We start from the raw sequence: 19,442 nt of genomic DNA on the forward strand, positions 1-19,442 counted from the left end.
TAATTCATTTCAACCATGTAAACAATATACAGGTACATTTAGAAAAGAAAATAAGAGAGAAAAAATACTATAAAAAAGTCAGTACATTTCAATATTGCTACCATTCTGATTCATTTACACGTTGAAAGGGAGTGGGAAGAAGTAAACACTTATTTAATCCCACCCCTTTGCCATAAGTTATCATATAGTAGTTTTTACCTTTAAAATAGTTTTTAAAGGTAAAATGTGGGGAAAATCAAAAGTAGTTAAAAATGGCCAGTTATACCCTGGACCCCAGAGGGTTAAACGTAACGCAATAGTTACTTTTCAAGTAATTAATTACTTTTAGAATATTGTAACTCAGTTACTTTTTTTGAAGAAGTAACTAGTAATTATAATTAATTACTTTTTCAAAGTAACTTGCCCAACACTGGTTACCAGTGGTGTTTGGTGACTGTGGCCCCAACTGCCTTCAGATCATTAACAAGCTCCTCCTGTCCTGTAATCAATCACCGTTCTTATAATCATCCTTACCCCTTGTATTGAGCTCCAGACTGAGGTTGATTTCCTCCATTTCCTAATAATCACCAACAATTAATATAACACTTTAGCCCATTCGTCCTTTAATGGTCGTTTCGTTTTGCTCATGGTGATGGAAAGGTCAGAATGGAAAATTTAGATTCTGTGGACAGGTGTGCTTTATACACAAAACTCAGATCAGCTGTACCTTATTTATTGACCATAATCTGTGTGCACATGGGCACACACCCAACCATAGGAGCCAGAATTCTGTTTGACTTCTAGGAGGATCAAATACTTATCTCCCCCACTGTACCTTACCTTCTTAGACCAGTGCTGTGTCTCACAATACAGCAAAGTAAATTATATGTTGATCTAATTTATATTTTCACATTATTTATCTCTGAGGTTCTAGCTATAAAATTTTTAAAGCTTAGTATATCGTCAAGCTACAGCCTGAGTTGGAATGTACTGTTCATTGCATCAAAAAGTTTTTTTTCCACAACTTGCCTAAAATCTCCTGCAGAGGTCTTGATACTGAACTTTGAAAAGGATTTTACTTAAGTTACCTTAAAGAAAACATAGCAAAATAGAATGGACATAGATGTTTCCCGCAGGCTATTTGACATCCATTTCATGTCCAATTTTCCTGCTGTCTGCTCACTGAAAGCGTCCAACCTTTTATCTGTGCATTTTGTCATCATGAAGGAACTAAGGGTGAACCTGGTCAGACAATGACAGAGAAAGGGGCCAAAGGAGAAAGAGGTCGGGATGGCGAGCCTGGGCAGCCTGGTTCACCAGGTACACGAGTCACTATTTTGTTGTAAAATAATATACTTTCCATTCACAGTATCTAAAGTAACATACATGCTGCCTGATTGCCTAATTTGGTCATTTCCCTTTGTTAGGTATACCAGGTCAGCCTGGACAGCCTGGTTTTCCCGGTTTATCGGGAGCGAAGGGTGAACCCGGAATCCCAGGCATTGGACTGCCAGGACCTCCGGGACCAAAAGGCAAAGATAGCGATAAACTGTTCTCTATCTGTCTTCCTTTGCTCTTTCTACCTCTGCTTTTTTGTCTTCCTTTGTCCACTTCTATTTACATTCTCTTCTCTTTAACAACTTCTTCTGAGTACTTCCTTACATACTCTCTGCTTTTTGTGTCATTGTTACCTTCTTTATCTCACACTCACTTCTTTCCTCCTCCAGGATTCCCGGGCGTTGGTGGGCAGCCAGGTGCCCCTGGAGGACCAGGAAGACCAGGGATAGATGGACGTCCCGGTGAGCTGGGATTTCCTGGACCAAAGGTGTGTGTATATATATGTTTTAATATATTTAATGGATAATTGTGTATACCAATTTTACTAACATTATTATCTATAGAAGGCTAAAATAACAAGGATAAAATAATCCTTACAATTTGAAAATAACAGATTTTTTATATTAAGCAATTTTCTCTAAGCAACACATTTTGTTATGCATTAATAGCTTTCATTAAATGCCTCTTGTTCTGTCCTAAACTGTACTGTTCGTCCCTCCCTGTGTGCCTGACGCTCTTTTTGGTTATATGTGTGACAGGGTGAACCTGGTCTTGGACTTCCTGGTCCTCCTGGTTTAACGGGTGCACCGGGCCCTAAAGGTTCCATTGGGCCTAAGGGAGATCCTGGTTTCCCTGGTAACCCCGGTTTGTCAGGACGGCTTGGAGCTGATGGAGCTCCAGGATTCAAAGGCACTCTTTAGATTGTGTGATTGTTTTAGAACAAAATGACACCAGGCCAGAACTTTGAGCTGATACTTTATCCTCTGTCTGTGCAGGCGAGCCTGGTACACCTGGTACACCTGGATCTCGTGGCCCCCCTGGACCCCCCTCTTTTGGTGGAACGGGCCCACCAGGTCTCCCAGGACCTCCGGGCCCAATGGGACCACCAGGTAAGTCACATAAGGTTTGACTGAAAAGAGAAAACTCAGCATTACAGAATATCCATTCTACCGTCAGCAGTTTAAGCTGTTAGACATAATCTGATCTCTATGGCTCTGTCTCTGGGCTCTCCTGCTAGTAGGATATGCAGGAGACACCTCATCCAGGTGGATTTTAGTAGTTATCCCAGGCAGATAACAAGAGCAGGAACATTGCTCAACCCTATTTCTATAATTTGACTACTTCACTTTCAGGCTCAGCTCTGACAACCGGACGTCACATTGGTCTATCTGTCAGTCTTTAGCTTAGAGTTTCCTCCACTCTCGAACGTAACCCAGAATTCTTGAACCCCTTTACTTGGAGCAGTAACTCACTGCCAGCCAGAAGTAGCGAATCTACTGTACAGCTGAGGTTCTACATGGCCTCAGACTTGAAAGAAATAATTCTCATCCTAGCCACTATTACAAATCACTCTGGTGCAAGATGGAGTTCACTGATCGGTGGTGTTTCTGAAGCCATAGAATCAGAAACACTCTGCTCCTTGGCTGTGCCCAGATGATCCAACATTCTCTAGTCTGGAGAACATTGGACTGTAAGTCTAACTTACAATATGACCCAAACCCTGATTATTAGAACAAAGGGACCGAATAGCTTGTAACATTGGGCGCCAATACTTTATTCTTCCAAAATGCTTCCCCCATACCCAAAAGCACACATAGAGCAAACTCTATGTATATAAACCCTGGAGCTGAACCACTCCTTCCTACTTTGCAAATCCAGAAGCACTGTTTCCAATATTGCAGAAGTGGGAACCAGGACAACCCCTCAAAATCTTGACCGCCCAGGGGAGTGGAGAGCAAAAATGTTCAAATTATTGTTAACCTGACAGTTCAAATGTTGTTCCTAAAGGAAAAGAGGACAGTCATAATAATCATCTTTACAGGGCTGCCAGGATCAGATGGTCCAAAAGGAGACCCTGGCCCTCCAGGTCTAGACATCCCAGGCCCACCAGGAGACCCAGGAGCACCAGGTTTTCAAGGTCTTCCAGGTACTATTGGAACCCCAGGACCACCTGGAGGACCTGGTCGCGATGGTTTGCCTGGCTTGCCAGGTAAGCTGTCACTCTTCAATCATCAAAATATGGCTGTAAATGAATAACATTAGCTATATTGGTATCTTGAAAAGCAATAAAAAGCATTATATGTCAGAAGTTGATAAAGCAAAGGACAAAAAGCTGTCATGATGACTCTATGCAGTCGATCATTTAGAGCATTTACTAACTACAAAAAGACTGGCTGAATGTCTGCATGACTTAGTATAAAGGCAGCTTGTAGGCTAGCTAATTGTTGTTAGCTCACAAAGTTATCAGAAAATCTAAATCAGACCAGCAAGTTAATAAGGTACCAATTAGAAACAGTTGACTAAATGATAATAGACATTTTTATGTTATTTGTATGTAATTAAATATTTACTTTTTTGGTTTATTGATTATTCTAACTTTCTCTCCTCTGTAATGCCGGCCTGGCTGCAGGTCAGAAAGGAGACATGGGTCCCATTGGACCTCCAGGACCTTCTGGAGGACCGGGAGCCCCAGGAGGACCTGGTGCTCCTGGATTTAAAGGTACTGACACACTCCATACTTACCACAAAAATCATGTATGATAACACTTATTGTTTTAAATTGACATATGCAGAATGATAATTTTTCCTATAGCAAAAAATCTATTAAAAACCTGGAATCTGGTTGCATAAGCTATGAAAAATAATATAAAGAATATGAAGTAATTTATCATTTTCAAGTAAATTGTGACCTCTGTTGTTGGTGTAATTGGATTAAAAATATGCAGCTACTCATGAAAGGGCCGCCTGATGCATCTACACAGGTGAACCAGGATTTCCAGGTAGAGACGGTGCACCAGGTGGTCCTGGTGCTAAAGGAGAGAGGGGAGACATGGGCCTCCAGGGACCGCCAGGACCCAGTGTTCCATCGCAGCTCTTAAAGGGACAAAAAGGAGATCCTGGACCTTCAGGTAGAGATGAAAACATTTTCACTGCCCTCAAAGAGTAAAAAGTTTGAGTTAAATCGTACATATTGGTTTTCTACAGGTGGAACAGGTTTTCCGGGTCCAAAAGGTGCTACTGGTCTCCCTGGTGACCCTGGGTTTCCAGGAACAGATGGCAGTCCTGGCCGCCCTGGACCTCCAGGTATGAATTCACCCCTAATGCATACATACTAAGTACATACATAAATACAGACAGAAACAGATTTTTAACATGCTATTTCTTTTTTTTTGCAGGTTCTAAAGGAGATTCTGGTCGCCCAGGAGGTCCAGGTATTCCTGGGTCTCCAGGACCTAAAGGCCAAATGGGAGACATGGGAATCCCAGGTGCTTTTTATCAAAACTTTGGTCCTTATTGCTGTAGATGTTAGTAATTAAAGGCCAGTGTTGTGTGTTGAAATATGCCTATACAAATTAATATCCTTCAGGTCTACACCTTGTTTATTAAATGTTGTAACTTGCTATAGAGCAACAGACTTAAACCGGCATTCGTTCTAACTGCCAGCAGGAGGTGACTTGTTTGGCAGATAAGTTTAATTTAATTGAAGTCTTAATAAAATGTGCTCGCTTATCACTTGATTTAATAACTCAGTAAATATTTCCTACTAAATTTATAATGAAAACTCTTTTTTGATATATCATGATGATCATTTTTATTTGACTTTTCAACTATCATTTCATGTAGAGCACAAAAATGACAAATAATGAAACAGGTTATGTTTTTTTTTAATATAGTGTTTACATAGTATCCTTGTATTATTAGTCCCACTTTCATACACTCTGGCTTTCAAAGCAAGATGGTGGTGCCCAAAGTTCTGAAAACCTGTATTGGTTGCCCACAAACCAATGATGCACTGGTGTGTTGGTTAGTGTTACTAAGGAAGAGAATACCTGATTCTGTATCTTAATGACATTCTTTTTTTAAAACATTTGTTAAACTTTATTTGCTACTTATCCCTTTAATGAACACACAGGACCACCAGGGCTGAAAGGTGTATCAGGAGTGTCGGGTATACCAGGATCCCCAGGACAGCCAGGACCACCTGGTAACCAAGGACCCAAAGGTGAGCCAGGTTCTGCTGGCGTCGGACCACCTGGACTAACCGGACAAAAGGTGCATAATCCAACCACTCAGATTTCCTGGTAAAAAAGGCAAATATTATTATTATTATAAATAATATTTTGGTGCACATTAAAAGTTTTTGTTACATCCTTTGTAGGGTGATCCAGGCCTGCCAGGGTACCCAGGAAATCCAGGCCTAAAAGGAAACCCAGGATTACCAGGTCCCACAGGTGTGACGGGAAGACCGGGCGATAAAGGTGACCCCGGACTCCCAGGATTCCAAGGTAAGTCTGATCATAACAGATGTAGAAAAGAAGAATGAAAAGCTGAAATAAGTTGCTGATATTAAACTGCAACTGCATTGCATTAGCAAGAGTATAGAACTTGACTGCATGCTGAAGTGTCAAACCCTAACCCGTAAAATGTTCCAAAAGTATTTGGAAAAATGTACTTCTAAAAGTACTTTTATTGCACCATGTTCATTCACTCATGAGCTGCTGTAACATGAATCAAATGGCTGAATTGCCACCTCAGCATGCAGTCAAGTTCTATAAGAGTCTTGCTAATGAGCTACTAATTGTATTCAGGTGTGTTGCAGCAGGAACACATGGAAGAGTTTCAGGACACCGGCCCTCGAGGACTGGAGTTTGAGAACCCGGCAGTATTTTATCTATTAAAGATACAATTATACATTTTTTAAGGCAATAAGAAAAAAAAAACAGCATTAAAATACAACACAATTAATGGTTCTGGCTGGTAAATCTGGAGAGGGTGACACGTTTTTGCCTTCACTGGACCAAAACAAATAAAAAAAAAGGAGTCGACTTTGAGAATTCAAGGAATTAGAGAAGGAGTCTGTCACATTACCATTTCAAGCATTTAGAAAAATCAAACCTTGGATGAGAGACGTTGGTCAGGCACATGTATTTTATATCAGAGTGAAGAAGGAATTTTATTGCAATAATTTATTACTAATATTACTTTTATTTTACCAGGAATTCCCTTTGAGGTGGCAGTATCGTATGTCAATCATGATCAGTTTTTGTGTTAATGGGACTTCTTTTCATTGAAGCAAAGCAAGGGTCGATCTTCTCTTTCTACTCTCCTGTCAGGTCCTCCTGGTATCCCCGGTCTTAAGGGTCTTGACGGTGTGCCCGGTACCCCAGGTAGCTCAGGAGCTCCAGGTAGACCAGGAGAACCTGGTCCACAAGGACCGTCTGGTCCACCAGGAGAGAAAGGTCAGGCAGGTCGCGATGGGATTCCAGGACCAGCTGGAGTCAAAGGAGAAGCAGGTGAGTCACAGGGCATCTACAGGAACTGTAATTTTGCTGTACATTCTAAATTGCTTTCCGTTGTGTTACTCAAAAATACACATTTTCATTACTTTTCCCTCCAGGAATTCCAGGTTACGGTGGTCCAGGTCCTGCTGGAAGTCCAGGACTGCCAGGTGAATTACCACCATCTGTAGTACATATTTAATCATACCTGTGTATTCTTTATTGATTTTTTGCTGGTTTTGCAGGTTAGTTACATTTTTTTTCTCAGCATTCTCTAATTTGTGTCTCTGTGTGCTAAGGTATCAAGGGAGACACAGGTCCTCCTGGTGTACCCGGCAACCCTGGTTTTCCCGGCCCTAAAGGAGACCCAGGCTCACCTGGTGGCCCTGGTGAACAAGGTGCCCCTGGCTTTCCTGGGCCTGCTGGGCTGTCTCTGCCAGGCCCTAAAGGTGCCACAGGACCCCCTGGATTACCTGGAAGAGCAGGTAAGGGACATGGACAGTATTTATCACCACATATAGTACTAGAATTTGCTGCCTGGTTTTCAGATGATTATTGTATTAATAATAACTATACTGTGTGAACAGTGACCACAGAGAGGATTCTTCCGTTCTTACCCATAAACATAATGTTAACTTTGAAAAATCTGCCTCACTGCATTTGACTGCATCACAAGACTTGCAGGAAAATGGCTGTACAACCAATTGCCCCATAGGCATCATACAGATTACTTGATTCTTTGGATATCTCTGTTGAATAATGCTTCCCTTCAGTGTAAAATGTTTGATTTAAAGGTAAGACGAAGAAATTACTATGAAATCAATCAACCATCCACAAGTCTTGCCACACCAATGGGCCACTTCCTGTAAATAAAAAGCTGTGGGACAAGTACGTTAAAAGAAGAATGTGTTTCGACTTCTTTATATGGGCTTAAATAGCCCAAACACTGATGGATTGCTGGTGAAATGCTACGATGTAGACAAACTAGACAACATGGTTTGGATATACCAGCCTGTGGTTCCCAGTTCAGAACCACTAACCCAATCCTGTAGGGAACCACAGAAAACCAGACAGCAAATGGCAGAATCTCCATTTTAAACGTGAACGCTTCCATCTCCTTGATTTGCATGGGAGATTGTTGCACCAATCAAACCACCAGTATGAGAAGCAACACACCTGTCCGATTATTGTCAACACCACCCTCATGAGTAAATGTTAGTGTTCTCCTCCTTCACCTCATCACACACCAATCACTGTTTGCCTCTGGGGTTATGACTACGTCCCAAAAAGTGCATGTGTTTATGCCACATTGTTGTGTCTTCATCATCATCCAAAAATGTTTTTATTCACAAACCAATACGCCCTCATGTCTCCTCACCCCTTGTCCTCTTCTCTTGATCTGGTCATTAGCAAAGCTGTAATCCATTCATCTCTCCACAGCACTGAATCGTGTGTATTTGTGTGTGTTTGTCCTCTAATGTGACCATTGTGATCAGTGTGCGTCTTTGTATGTTTGTGAACCATTCTGAAAAAAAGAGAACTTCAAACAAGTATAGCAGACACAAACCAAAATCTCTGATTCAGTCAAGAATCTGTCATTAAAGATGTTTCGATGACGACAAAAATACTGCTGCTGCAGTAATTCATTTACCCTGTTAGCATAAAGAGCAAAAACTCTTTGATTCTGGATAAGAGCTGTCGTTGGTTTGTTTCTGGCTTTGCTGCCATATTTTGGTTTTGTCTCACCAATCAGCCATCTGCATGCACACTGTTCATCGCGACAAAAGCACACATGCGTGTGTGTGTTTAAACACACTGAGAACAAGTCTCATACAGTGCTGGACAGAGTGGACTCTCCTGACAAACCCTTTCAGAAAAACTTCCCTGTTTTTAACTATTTCTTCTATTTTTTAAAGATACTTTTTGGTTTAAAAATGATTCTCAAGTTCATGGAAGCGTCTGTAATAACAGGCAACCGAAACAAATTTGTAGCATTGTGATCTTTCTTTATGTAAAAAAAAAGATAAAAGTAGATGTGCAGGTTTTATTTATACTTATCAGCTGCTTTATTAGGTACACCAATTCAACTAATCAGCCGATGGCGGCAACTCAATGTGTTTAGCATGTAGGCATAGTTGAAAGTTTAAAGTATGCATCAGAATGTGGAAGAAATTTAATTTAAATGACTTTAAATGTGACATGGTGGTTGGTGCCACACAAGTATTTAAGAAACTGATAAACTTCTGGGGTTTTCCCACACTGCCATCTCCAGGGTTTACAGTTTCTCCTGAAAAAGAAAAATATGGTCTACAGCAGTAGAAGACCATACTGGGTGACTTCTGTCACATAAGAACAGGAAACCGAGGTTACAGTTCAGATAGATTCACCAATATTGGAAAACAGAAGATCAGAAAAACACTGCTTGGCTCTTGACTCTTGATTTCTGCTGCAGACTTCAGGTGGTAGGGTCAGATTTAAAAAGTACGCAACATGAAACCATGGATTCATCCTGATTTTATCAACAGTTCAGGCAGCTCTGAAGGCTCAAAGGGGTCCAACCCAGTACTAGCAAGGTGTAACTAATAAGCGGCAGTGAGTGTATATTTACTGGAAATCACCCATTATTTAAAAGCCACATCTTTTGAAAGCAATTGTCAGAACCAACTGCTATCCAGCCCTGCATCAGGCTACATGAAAAGGTTTTGGGGGTTGTCAGGGTGACACAATGTTATTACATGTTACTCCTGTTTCCTGTGGTTTGGTCCCACCTGCTTTGGTGTGGCGGGCCCTCTTCGCGTGACAACTCGTGCATCTGTGCGCCACAGGCCCTGCAGGTCAGATCAACAGCATCCAGACTTCTCCTGCATGTCTCCTACAGCAGCACTGACCGAGTTTAACGTCTCTCTGATCAGTTTAGGAACAAATTGATGATAAATCACTGCATCTCCTCTGTATTTCCTCCTAACAACTGTCTCTTTTCACTTTCCATGCACTCTGATGGTAGCATAATGCACTTTTTTTTACAAGTAAGCCACTATTAAAGATTTTCTTTTTCTTCAAGTGTGATCGTGATAATCGCAACACAAATCAGCATGTGGATGATCTGGGTCACATGTAGGTGCTGCAGCAAATTCAGAATGTGTCAGCACCACAGAATTTAAATACAAGAACACATCATATAACTAACTCACCTTAGTCATTTTCACATTGTGTATGATTATATTTAAGCATTATGTATTGAGTATATATTGTAGTTTAATGGGGTTTTGTTTTTATCTTTGAAAGCTAAGGCTGTTAGGCTATTAGCTATAGTTTTGTTATTGCCTGCAAAACCTATTAAAAAGCCCAAAACCAATAACTGGTTGAAGACCTCACTGGTTAAAAAACAGGGCATATGGTAATCCTGCTGTCGCTTATCAAAGAGTTACTTAAACAAGGTTAATGGTGCCAGTTAACATTATCTTAGTTTGTTGTTGGTTCTCATGTTAATGATCGACTATAAAAATTATGTCAAATATGAATACATATCAGTGTCATTTGTAAAAGATTAACAGCAACTTATTTAAAAGCAGACAACTAGCATTTACGCTAACATACCACATCATTGTGCATGAATTAAATCAAGCCGAATAGCCCCCATGGTTTATTCAGTAAAGGAGAAATACCTCTTTCTTTGTCAGGTATGACTGTGTTTCTGTACTGATGCCTACCTCTGTCTAAACCTGCTCTTCTTCTTTGTTGCCCCTTTATCCCGGCTCCGGTTTGCCTGGCAATTCTGGGAATCCTAGGTCCTCCAGGTTAGACTCCAGTGGTTTGATGGGTTTGATACATGTAACCATATAAACTGAGTTTCATGCTGGGTCGGGGTTACTTCACATCAATTTCTCTCAGTTCAAAGCATGTAAAAGTGTGAATCCACTTCACTTTTCCTCTGTGCACCACCACAGTGGGTTTTGAATCAGATAATCAATATGTAATCGAAGTGCAGATTTTCAGCTTTAGCTCTATGGGTTTAATTTTTTTTTTTTTTTTTTTGCAATGACTGCTTAGAAGTCATTTTTATACACAGACCCAAATTTTTCAGAGGCTCAAAAGTAATTGAACAATTGACTGAAAAGCAGTCCCATTGCACGGTGAGGCCTGTTCCCTTCATATATCGTGACAAATTAAGCAGATGAAAGATTTGATTGCAAGGGAATAGGCTGAACAAAAATGAACCCTTTAGAGAGACAGGAACGACTTGTAGTAATTTAGAGTGGCCAAATCACCACTAGTTCATTCAAAAAGGATGAATGCACTGAACACCACAGAAGACAACTAACTATGATCGCAGAATTCTTTCCATGGTTAAGAAATACAACTTTACAACATTAAGCCAGGTCAAGAATACTAATATAAGAAGATTAGAGTTTGCCAGAAAACATCTAAAAGTGTCTGCACAGCTCTGGGGGGAAAAAATCTTGTATCATCTTGTACCAGCGTATTGGCAAGAGAAAAGTACATAAGAGAGAAAAAGCTCTTGATCTGAGACCGGATTATAAGGCGCACTGTTGATTTTTGAGAAAATAAAAGGATTTTTAGTGCCCCTTATAGTGCGGAAAATACAGTAGTTGTGTTGTTGTGCAGAGGCAAGAGTACAAAAATGTGTAATAGTCCAAAAACATTGGGAACGAACTGTATGACAAAACTGTTAATGATCTGAAGATGAATTAACCCCGGCCCTAAGCTCTGGATTTGTGTGACGGTTTATGTTATAAATTGAGTGTTCAGTTCATCCTTTCTTTACCCCACAGGACAGTTCGCCCAGGACTTATAACTATAAAAACCTACACACAGTCAAGTTGCAAGTTTACTGTTTTTCGGGATTGTTTTTACCTGAAGATCTTCTTAAAATGTTTCTCTACCATGATTTTTAGTTACCAGTAACATACATGTGTGTTTATCCTGTTCTGTCAAATGAGGCAATCATAGTAACCAGTAATCAGTCTCAGGGTTCACCATTACTACACCTGTAACACACAGTCTGAAAATAAAACTCTTCAGTTTGGTGTCTGCAAGGTTTCCCCAAGGATTTAAAGAAAGAACCACGCAAATACTTTTTCACATTTTTCACACTTACATGTTTCAAAGATAATAATAAAGATCGCCTCTGTCAGTGCGCCCCAGGGTGGCTGTGGCTACAACGTAGCTTGCCATCACCCGTGTAAATGGTAAATTTACCATTTACCATAATCTTAATAAACACAAAATGCAGTTTTTAAATAATGATTTAATTTTCCAAACATTTCAAATCCTTGGTATCAAGAACTGCAGTCAAGTATTTGTGATATCTGCCAGTGACTCTTTCACATCACTGTGGAGGAACTTTGGCCCACTCTTCTTTGGAGTAAAGTTTTAATTCAGCTACATTGGAGAGTTTACAAAATTTGAACAGCTTATTTGACTTCATGCCAAAGCATCTCAATCTGACTGAAGTCCATCAAGATGTTTTTTTGTAAATGTGTGAGCCTTTTTGTTCTTCTTGGTCAGTGGTCTTTTCCTTGAACTCCCTCATGGATGCTATTTTTGCCCAGTTGTTGAATCATGAACTCTGACCTGTGAGGTCTGCAGTTCTTTAGATGTTGTTTGGGTTCTTTTGTGACGCCCTGGATGAGTCATTGATGCGCTCTTGGATTAATTTTGATAGGTCGACCACCCCTGGGAAGTCCCAAAGCCTTTGAAATGCCTTTGTAAACCTTTCCAGACTGATTTAAGTAATTTCAGCAGCCTAGGTGTGACTAGTGAAATTGAACGAATCTTTACAAACTGCATTTTGTATTTATTCAGATTATCTTTGTCTGATATTACAATTTGATGTGTCAAAAAATGTAGAAATCAGGAAGGGGGCAAATAATTTTTCACATCAGAATAAGACCCATAAGAAAGCATAAAAGTAAATCAGCCAAAAATGTTTTGTTTAATTGCTTAATTAAAATCCAAATGTGATCAAAACCCTGGTGGGGGGAAAAAAAACACATAATCAACAATGTTGTGTTGTTTTTATGTTATCACATCTGACCTTTCATTCTCTGCGTGTGAAGGTTCACCCGGCCTACAAGGTCCTCGTGGACTCCCAGGAACTGGTGGCGTTAAGGGAGAAAAGGGTACTCTTGGCATGCCTGGAATTCCTGGCATCCCCGGACAGAAGGGAGATCCTGGTTTTCCAGGAAATCCGGTAACACCCTGTTTTACATTTACTTCATTATCTTCTGAGTCCAAAAGAATGCACATCTGTATTTCTTTGTCCTTCATTAGCTGAGCTCACAATATCTCTACAACCCTTTCTTCTCAGGGCATACCTGGTCCTACTGGCCCCGCTGGAATAAAGGGAGATTCAGGACAGCCTGGTGTTCCTGGATTCCCTGGTTTGTTCACAATAACATTATTTGTGCTTCTTTTCTTTTTCTTTTTTTTTAAACATATTTTAGTCTTCAGCATTTATTGTGAACAGAGCCTAAAGATTTGTTTTTATCAGGATTGAAGGGTGATCTTGGATATCCTGGCCCCAGTGGCCCTCCTGGAGATCGTGGAGTACCTGGAGAACGGGGTAGGTCAACATGTTATCCTTTTCTTCTAGAGTGAAGAGACGTGAGACTACCTTCAAAAGCAAAATCTGTGCTGCTGCTTTATTTTGTCTCCCTCCGCCTCACCCCCAGACAAGTGCGCTAACAGGAGAATTTTCTCGTGTTAATAGGCACTCCGGGTGATCCCGGTGAAGGTTCGCCTCCCATTGTGCTAAAGGGAGAACGGGGACCCCCAGGTCTTCAGGGCCTACCTGGTTCTCCAGGACCACCTGGTTTGCCTGGCCAACCTGGAGGCTCAGGTAAGTAAATATAGTTTCTATGATGGGAACTGATAAAAATAACATAAAAGACACAGGATCAGGATCAAATGATTATGCTGCTCTTCTCACAGGGGAAGCACTTCCTACAAAGCTATCTATACTGTACTTTTACAGATATTTATAGTTTTGAGGAAAGAGGTTTTCAATTTTTGCATTTAATACATATTAAATAGGGATTTTGTATTTCCATAAATACTGACAATATGATTTCTCGGAGTAAATTTTGGCCACATCTGTGATCCTAAAATAAGGTTTTGTACTATTATTACTTCTGATAGCATGGCCGAATATTTTGAACATTTTCCATAATGCTAGGGGACAGATTACACAGTGAATTTTAAAAGTAAAAGCAATTCTTTGTAAGTCACACATTTTGTCATGAATTATCTTTGACTCAGAAAGTATACAACCCTTTTCACAGGCTCTTCTCACACAAGTGCTGTACAATATAGAAACCATGACAATTTTATATGCGGGCTAATATAATGTGAACGTGATGAGTAAAATGATCTAAGGTGGAAAAAACTGATGGAGTCATTGCCTCTCCTGCCTCCTGGTCTCAGGTATCAAAGGTGACCCTGGTGGACCTGGGAGCGATGGTCCTCCTGGCTTCAACGGACCTCCCGGCAGGAAGGGAGACGTTGGTCCGGCAGGTCAGCCTGGTAAGTAAGGCAGAGAGTCTCATCACTGACCTACTCTATATGTTATCCCTGGTTAAACAAAGAGTAAACGTTATTAGTAGTGTATGTACTGTCATGGCCAAAAGTTTTATTTATTTGCTGATCAAAGATTTACTGGATATAAAAGGATATACTGGACAAAGGATGAATATGGAGCTTGAAGAAAAAGAGGAGGGCCGCAGAGAAGCTTCATGGATGTAGTGAAGAAGAATACACAGAGGGTTGTTGTGACAAAGGTCCAGGAGATAGGCTGGAATTGGAGGCAAATGATCAGCTGTGGTGACTCCTAAAGGGAGCAGCTGGAAAAAGAAGAAGTTTAACCTATTAGGACCCAGGGTTCTTTGTGATGTTCCTGCTTGAAAATGACAAAAGTCTACGTATCAAAATAAAGCGAACAAGCTAATAAGGAAATTAGGATGGAACAAAAATACAAAGGATTTTATCCGGCCTATTTTGTTCTCTATTACGCCTTTGAAAATATGCTGCAGTAGACCAGAAACTCAAGAAAACCATGAATCAACATATGGATGTTATCTGTGGAAGGATAAAACTGCGAGAGTTTACAATTGTACACAATAGTGGACTTGCATGTAATGTGTTTGTGCATAAATAAGCTAATAAGGTGGAACGTGGTTGTTTTTGATGGGAAACTTCTCTCAAAGCACATTTGGAAATGGAGTTATTGAGGAAATGTGCTGTTATCACGATGGATTTAAGTTTTGTAAGAGATTAAAGGTTAGACAGAATTCATGGTAATGTTTTTCAAACATTAATGTAATTTTGTTCTTCTTTTGCTGTTGGTTTAGTGACGTTTGGTTGGAACATGATGAGAGTTTGCAGTGTTGGTATCTGAGAGATGTCTGTTTTCAGCAGAGACATTGTTTGTCCATGTACATGCTGTCAGGTGAACGGGGGCATCTCTGCTTTTTGTTTACACCTTTTTGTTTAGCTGCTCTTTTAATTGTTTGTTGTTTTTGCTTTGGAAGTCATAGGAATAGTTATGTGAGCTTTTAGCTGAGATTTTGATGTTTATGTGGATACTGGTACTGTTGCTGCCCTGAGGCTTCTCATTGCTAATACAGACATTCCCCTTATTACAGGTCAGCCTGGCAACCCTGGTCCCCGTGGTTCAGATGGCCCACAAGGTCCTCCCGGTGTCCCAGGATCAGTTTCTGCTGCTCACGGTTTCCTCATCACCCGGCACAGCCAGACCACCGATGACCCAGAGTGCCCCACTGGAACTAAGTTTATCTATAACGGATACTCTCTGTTGTACGTGCAGGGCAACGAGCGGGCACACGGACAGGACCTTGGTAGGCTTTACCTAGAAGTTGCATTGTATCAGACAGCTGTCAGAAAGCAGTTCATATAACTGACCGTCTTCTTTCAGGCACAGCCGGTAGCTGCCTGCGCAGATTTAGCACCATGCCCTTCATGTTCTGCAATATCAACAACGTCTGCAACTTCGCATCCCGTAACGACTACTCCTACTGGTTGTCCACGGACAGACCCATGCCCGACAACATGGCCCCCTTCGTGGGAGAGAATATCAGGCCTCATGTCAGCAGGTATGACGGGAGGAGGGAAGGGCAGTACTGTCGAATTCAGGGAAGTGTGTAAATCTTGTGTTTTCCTATGTTTGTGCATCCAGATGTAGAGTCTGTGAAGCTCCCGCCATGGTGATTGCAATTCACAGTCAGACTATCCAGATTCCTTCTTGCCCTGAAAACTGGGAAGTACTGTGGATTGGATACTCCTTTATGATGGTAGGAAATAACACACGCAAAAAAACAAACACACACTCAGACACTTCCATCCCCACCTTGGCTAAAATCTCACACTGGCTTGATCTCCCAGCAGCACCTTGCTTTCCAAAACCCCAAATTCTTTTGGCGATACACAAAAGCCGAGTAGCATAGTGTGTATTTCTGTTTTCAAAATACAGGAGCCTGTACCGGTAAATTACAGTAATTGGTTTTCCTCATCAACTGTCTTTAAAAGATCAAGACAACAATCTTGCTTTTTTTGAGATTGGACATGACAAACGGTGGGTGGATCAGACTGAAAAACTGAGCGTGCTGTACACTCACATGGCAGTGACTAGTCAGTCAGATGGTTGGCATGTCCTATAACAAACCCTCCTTATTGTCTATTTTAATCATATTTTACAAAGTGAGAGCCACACTGTAATAACACTCAGTTTCAGTTTGTTTCCATTTGTGTCGCAAAAGTATCACTGCTGCTCGCTGAGTGGTAGCAGTAGTAGCGTCGTGTTGTGATTTGGCACTATAGAAATAAAACTGAAATTGAGACCATTTTGCTACCAAATGGTCCCTTTTGCACATTTTGAAGTAAAGTTGATTGCCATGATAGGACAACCTTTAGTAAGTGAAAAACGTCTATTCAAATTATAGGCAACAGCTGCAGTCTGGTAGCAACCCAAACAATTGCATGCAAAGTTAATAGTGCAGCACTGTGCACCTCTTTGAGACCAAGCAAGCAATACACATTCCTCCATAGCAACCAGTGGTTGCCAGGAGGTCTCTAGGCCTGTGGGGCTAAAATCTGTCGACTGCTATGATTTGGGTTGGTGGTAGACACCTCTCTGCAACTACACCAGCACAGCACATGTGACCAGCACCCCCCATCTTCTGCCTTTTTCCCCTTTCAGAAGGAGTTCATAAATAAAGAAAACTAAAAAAAAATATTCTCTACAATTCTAATTCTTCTTTCTCTCCCCACAGCACACCAGTGCGGGTGCAGAGGGCTCTGGTCAGGCTCTCGCCTCCCCCGGCTCCTGCCTGGAGGAGTTCCGCAGCTCCCCTTTCATCGAGTGCCACGGCAGAGGGACATGTAACTTCTATGCCAACTCCTACAGCTTCTGGCTGGCCACCGTGGAAACTTCTGAGATGTTCAGGTGTGGATTCATGTGCAAACGTCTGTAAAGGGGAAAGTTTATTGATGAGAAAATATCCTCACACCATATATCCATGGTTTTATGTTATTTACACCAATTTCTGACCCTAAAATCTGGATAGTGACGCAGAAATTAAGACTCATTAGAACAGGCAGAATTTGTCCAGTCTTCTGTTGAATAATTTGGTGAGCTTATGTGAATTGTAGCTTCAGTTTCCTGTTCTTAGCTGGCTCGAGTGGCATCTGGCTGGTGTGGTCTTCTGCCGTTGGAGCTCATTCAGAGAAGTTCTTCTGCAAACTTTGGATGCAATGAGTTGTTATTTGAGTTAACTTTGCCTTATTATCAGCTTAAAACCAGACGGGTTTGAGCTGATAGGAATGCTCAATAGATATTTCCTTTTTCAGAGCATTCCCTGTAAAAACTAGAGTTTTGCAGGAAAATCTCAGTAGTTCACCTGTCTCTAAAACTCTAGAACCAGATCATTTGACTCCAGCAACCATGCTATGTTCAAAGTTGCTTAAATCACATTTCTTCCCCGTTTTGCTCAATTTGAAATTCTTTGCGATTCTTCTTTGCCATGTTTATTTCCCTAATTTTAGTTGCTGTTGAGTTGCTGACTAAATATTTGCAGTAATGAGCAGCTGAACATGTGTACCTAATAATGTGTATAATGAATGTATATGTATATATGAATGTGTATAATGCAGTAATCAACCCTCTCTTAACCATCTTAATACTTATGGCTCTTACAGAAAGCCCCAGTCTGAGACCTACAAGGCAGGTAGCCTACGGACACGTGTGAGCCGCTGTGCAGTCTGCATGAAGCGCACGTAACGGCATGCATGCCACCAAGCAAACACACCACTGCCAGGAGGTGGAGAGACGCCCATCGATGACGAGAGACGATTGGACGTACAGTAGACAAGTGTGGCAGCGGGTGGGGGCAGTCACGATGAGTTGGAATTCCAATGGTGCATTGTCTTCCGGAAAAACAAACTACAACTAAAACAATGGTGCTACTGTGCAACACAGCTTAAAAAAAAAAGAAAAAGACAAAAAAAAGAAAAAAACTGACGTAAACAAATCTTACATTTAGTCTTTGTTTGTCTTAAGAAGTACCTCAAAATGAAAGCAGAATATATTCAATTCATGGTGCCACGATGGATGTGTGACAACAAAACTGCATTTTTCTTTCTTTTCCCTTCTTTCCCAGAAGGATCTTTGTTCCCTTTCCCCCCTTTTCCCCCCCAAAAATTACGTTTGACACGTTGGTGCAGCAAAAATGTGACAGAGTAACTTTTTATTTTATTTTATTTTTGATAAGGAGTTGATGATGGTTTTCACAGTTACCAAATCGGCACTTTGACTTCGGAACATCCATGATGACAGATGCACTGACGATGAGCTTTCTGTAGTGAGAATGACTGCTTTTTTAAAAAAAAATACCAACCTTTCATTCGCACACCCTTTCTTTCTCGCTCTTATTTTTTCTGTTTTAGGTTACATTTCATAGTAATAACCCTGCTGTCTCCCACTCTTTGCTAACCATATCGCCTTCTTTTGCTTATTTTTTTGTTTTTGTAAGTAATACAATGTGTATATTGTGTAAAACACTTTTGTTTTTAGTGTATTAGCTTGAATCACTACCAGCTGTTTGTTATGCACGGCGATTTTCCAGGTTCTTCTTAGCTCACACATTCACTTAACGCACGTTGACTCAGATATTGTACAAAGTAAGGCTTTTATGAATGAAACAGTATTTTATATATAATAAATATATATTTGAAAAAAGAGGATTAAAAAGTATATAAACTTTATTCGGCTGTGGAGAGCTTGTTTGTTGTTTTTAACCAAGAAACGGTCATACATTACATTTCATGAAAAAATAAAGCTTACTACTGAACGCAAACAGCCATTTTCATGAAACTATAACAGTCTTATGTGATATTAACAATGCCAATGCTTCAACCTTTTGTATTGTTCCACTGAAATAAAGGGGATTTGCTTTTAGCTAATTGAATGATTGGAAATTGTTCCGAATATCAACGCGGGAAACGGAGGAAACAAAGTTCAGATAAATTCTTCATTATTTGATTAGAAAACAGGGACATTTTTTGTGTTTCTTACATTTCCAGGTGCTGGGAATT

At 40.6% G+C, this 19,442-nt stretch overlaps 1 protein-coding gene and 1 long non-coding RNA gene across 3 annotated transcripts in view; one reads left to right on the plus strand and one right to left on the minus strand.

Annotated features, from left to right (window-relative positions):
- col4a5 (collagen, type IV, alpha 5 (Alport syndrome)) overlaps window positions 1-19,112 on the plus strand; it is a 60,714-nt gene extending 41,602 nt beyond the window's left edge. The window contains exons 25-51 of one of the 2 annotated variants that reach the window (XM_040046079.1): window positions 1,207-1,299; window positions 1,407-1,511; window positions 1,707-1,804; window positions 2,076-2,226; window positions 2,313-2,426; window positions 3,359-3,526; window positions 3,947-4,036; window positions 4,299-4,445; window positions 4,522-4,620; window positions 4,713-4,802; window positions 5,450-5,589; window positions 5,696-5,822; window positions 6,651-6,830; window positions 6,935-6,985; window positions 7,115-7,300; window positions 9,641-9,649; window positions 10,604-10,612; window positions 12,896-13,029; window positions 13,147-13,219; window positions 13,330-13,401; window positions 13,549-13,677; window positions 14,262-14,360; window positions 15,479-15,691; window positions 15,769-15,946; window positions 16,030-16,144; window positions 17,123-17,295; window positions 18,048-19,112. In XM_040046079.1, coding sequence (XP_039902013.1) covers window positions 1,207-1,299; window positions 1,407-1,511; window positions 1,707-1,804; window positions 2,076-2,226; window positions 2,313-2,426; window positions 3,359-3,526; window positions 3,947-4,036; window positions 4,299-4,445; window positions 4,522-4,620; window positions 4,713-4,802; window positions 5,450-5,589; window positions 5,696-5,822; window positions 6,651-6,830; window positions 6,935-6,985; window positions 7,115-7,300; window positions 9,641-9,649; window positions 10,604-10,612; window positions 12,896-13,029; window positions 13,147-13,219; window positions 13,330-13,401; window positions 13,549-13,677; window positions 14,262-14,360; window positions 15,479-15,691; window positions 15,769-15,946; window positions 16,030-16,144; window positions 17,123-17,295; window positions 18,048-18,129 — 3,125 coding nt within the window. In that variant the 3' untranslated portion in view covers window positions 18,130-19,112. The remainder of the gene's footprint in view (window positions 1-1,206; window positions 1,300-1,406; window positions 1,512-1,706; window positions 1,805-2,075; window positions 2,227-2,312; window positions 2,427-3,358; window positions 3,527-3,946; window positions 4,037-4,298; window positions 4,446-4,521; window positions 4,621-4,712; window positions 4,803-5,449; window positions 5,590-5,695; window positions 5,823-6,650; window positions 6,831-6,934; window positions 6,986-7,114; window positions 7,301-9,640; window positions 9,650-10,603; window positions 10,613-12,895; window positions 13,030-13,146; window positions 13,220-13,329; window positions 13,402-13,548; window positions 13,678-14,261; window positions 14,361-15,478; window positions 15,692-15,768; window positions 15,947-16,029; window positions 16,145-17,122; window positions 17,296-18,047) is intronic. The other variant, XM_040046080.1, reaches the window with a different exon arrangement.
- The window catches only part of LOC120742667, a 29,112-nt gene continuing 15,699 nt past the window's right edge, over window positions 6,030-19,442 (minus strand). Inside the window, exons 2-3 of the long non-coding RNA XR_005697923.1 lie at window positions 8,377-8,388; window positions 6,030-6,055 (exon numbers count right to left, since the gene is read on the minus strand). This is a non-coding gene — a long non-coding RNA (uncharacterized LOC120742667). The remainder of the gene's footprint in view (window positions 6,056-8,376; window positions 8,389-19,442) is intronic.

Source organism: Simochromis diagramma, unplaced genomic scaffold, assembly GCF_900408965.1.
Source record: "Simochromis diagramma unplaced genomic scaffold, fSimDia1.1 OVJJ01000338.1, whole genome shotgun sequence".
Taxonomy (NCBI): domain Eukaryota; kingdom Metazoa; phylum Chordata; class Actinopteri; order Cichliformes; family Cichlidae; genus Simochromis; species Simochromis diagramma.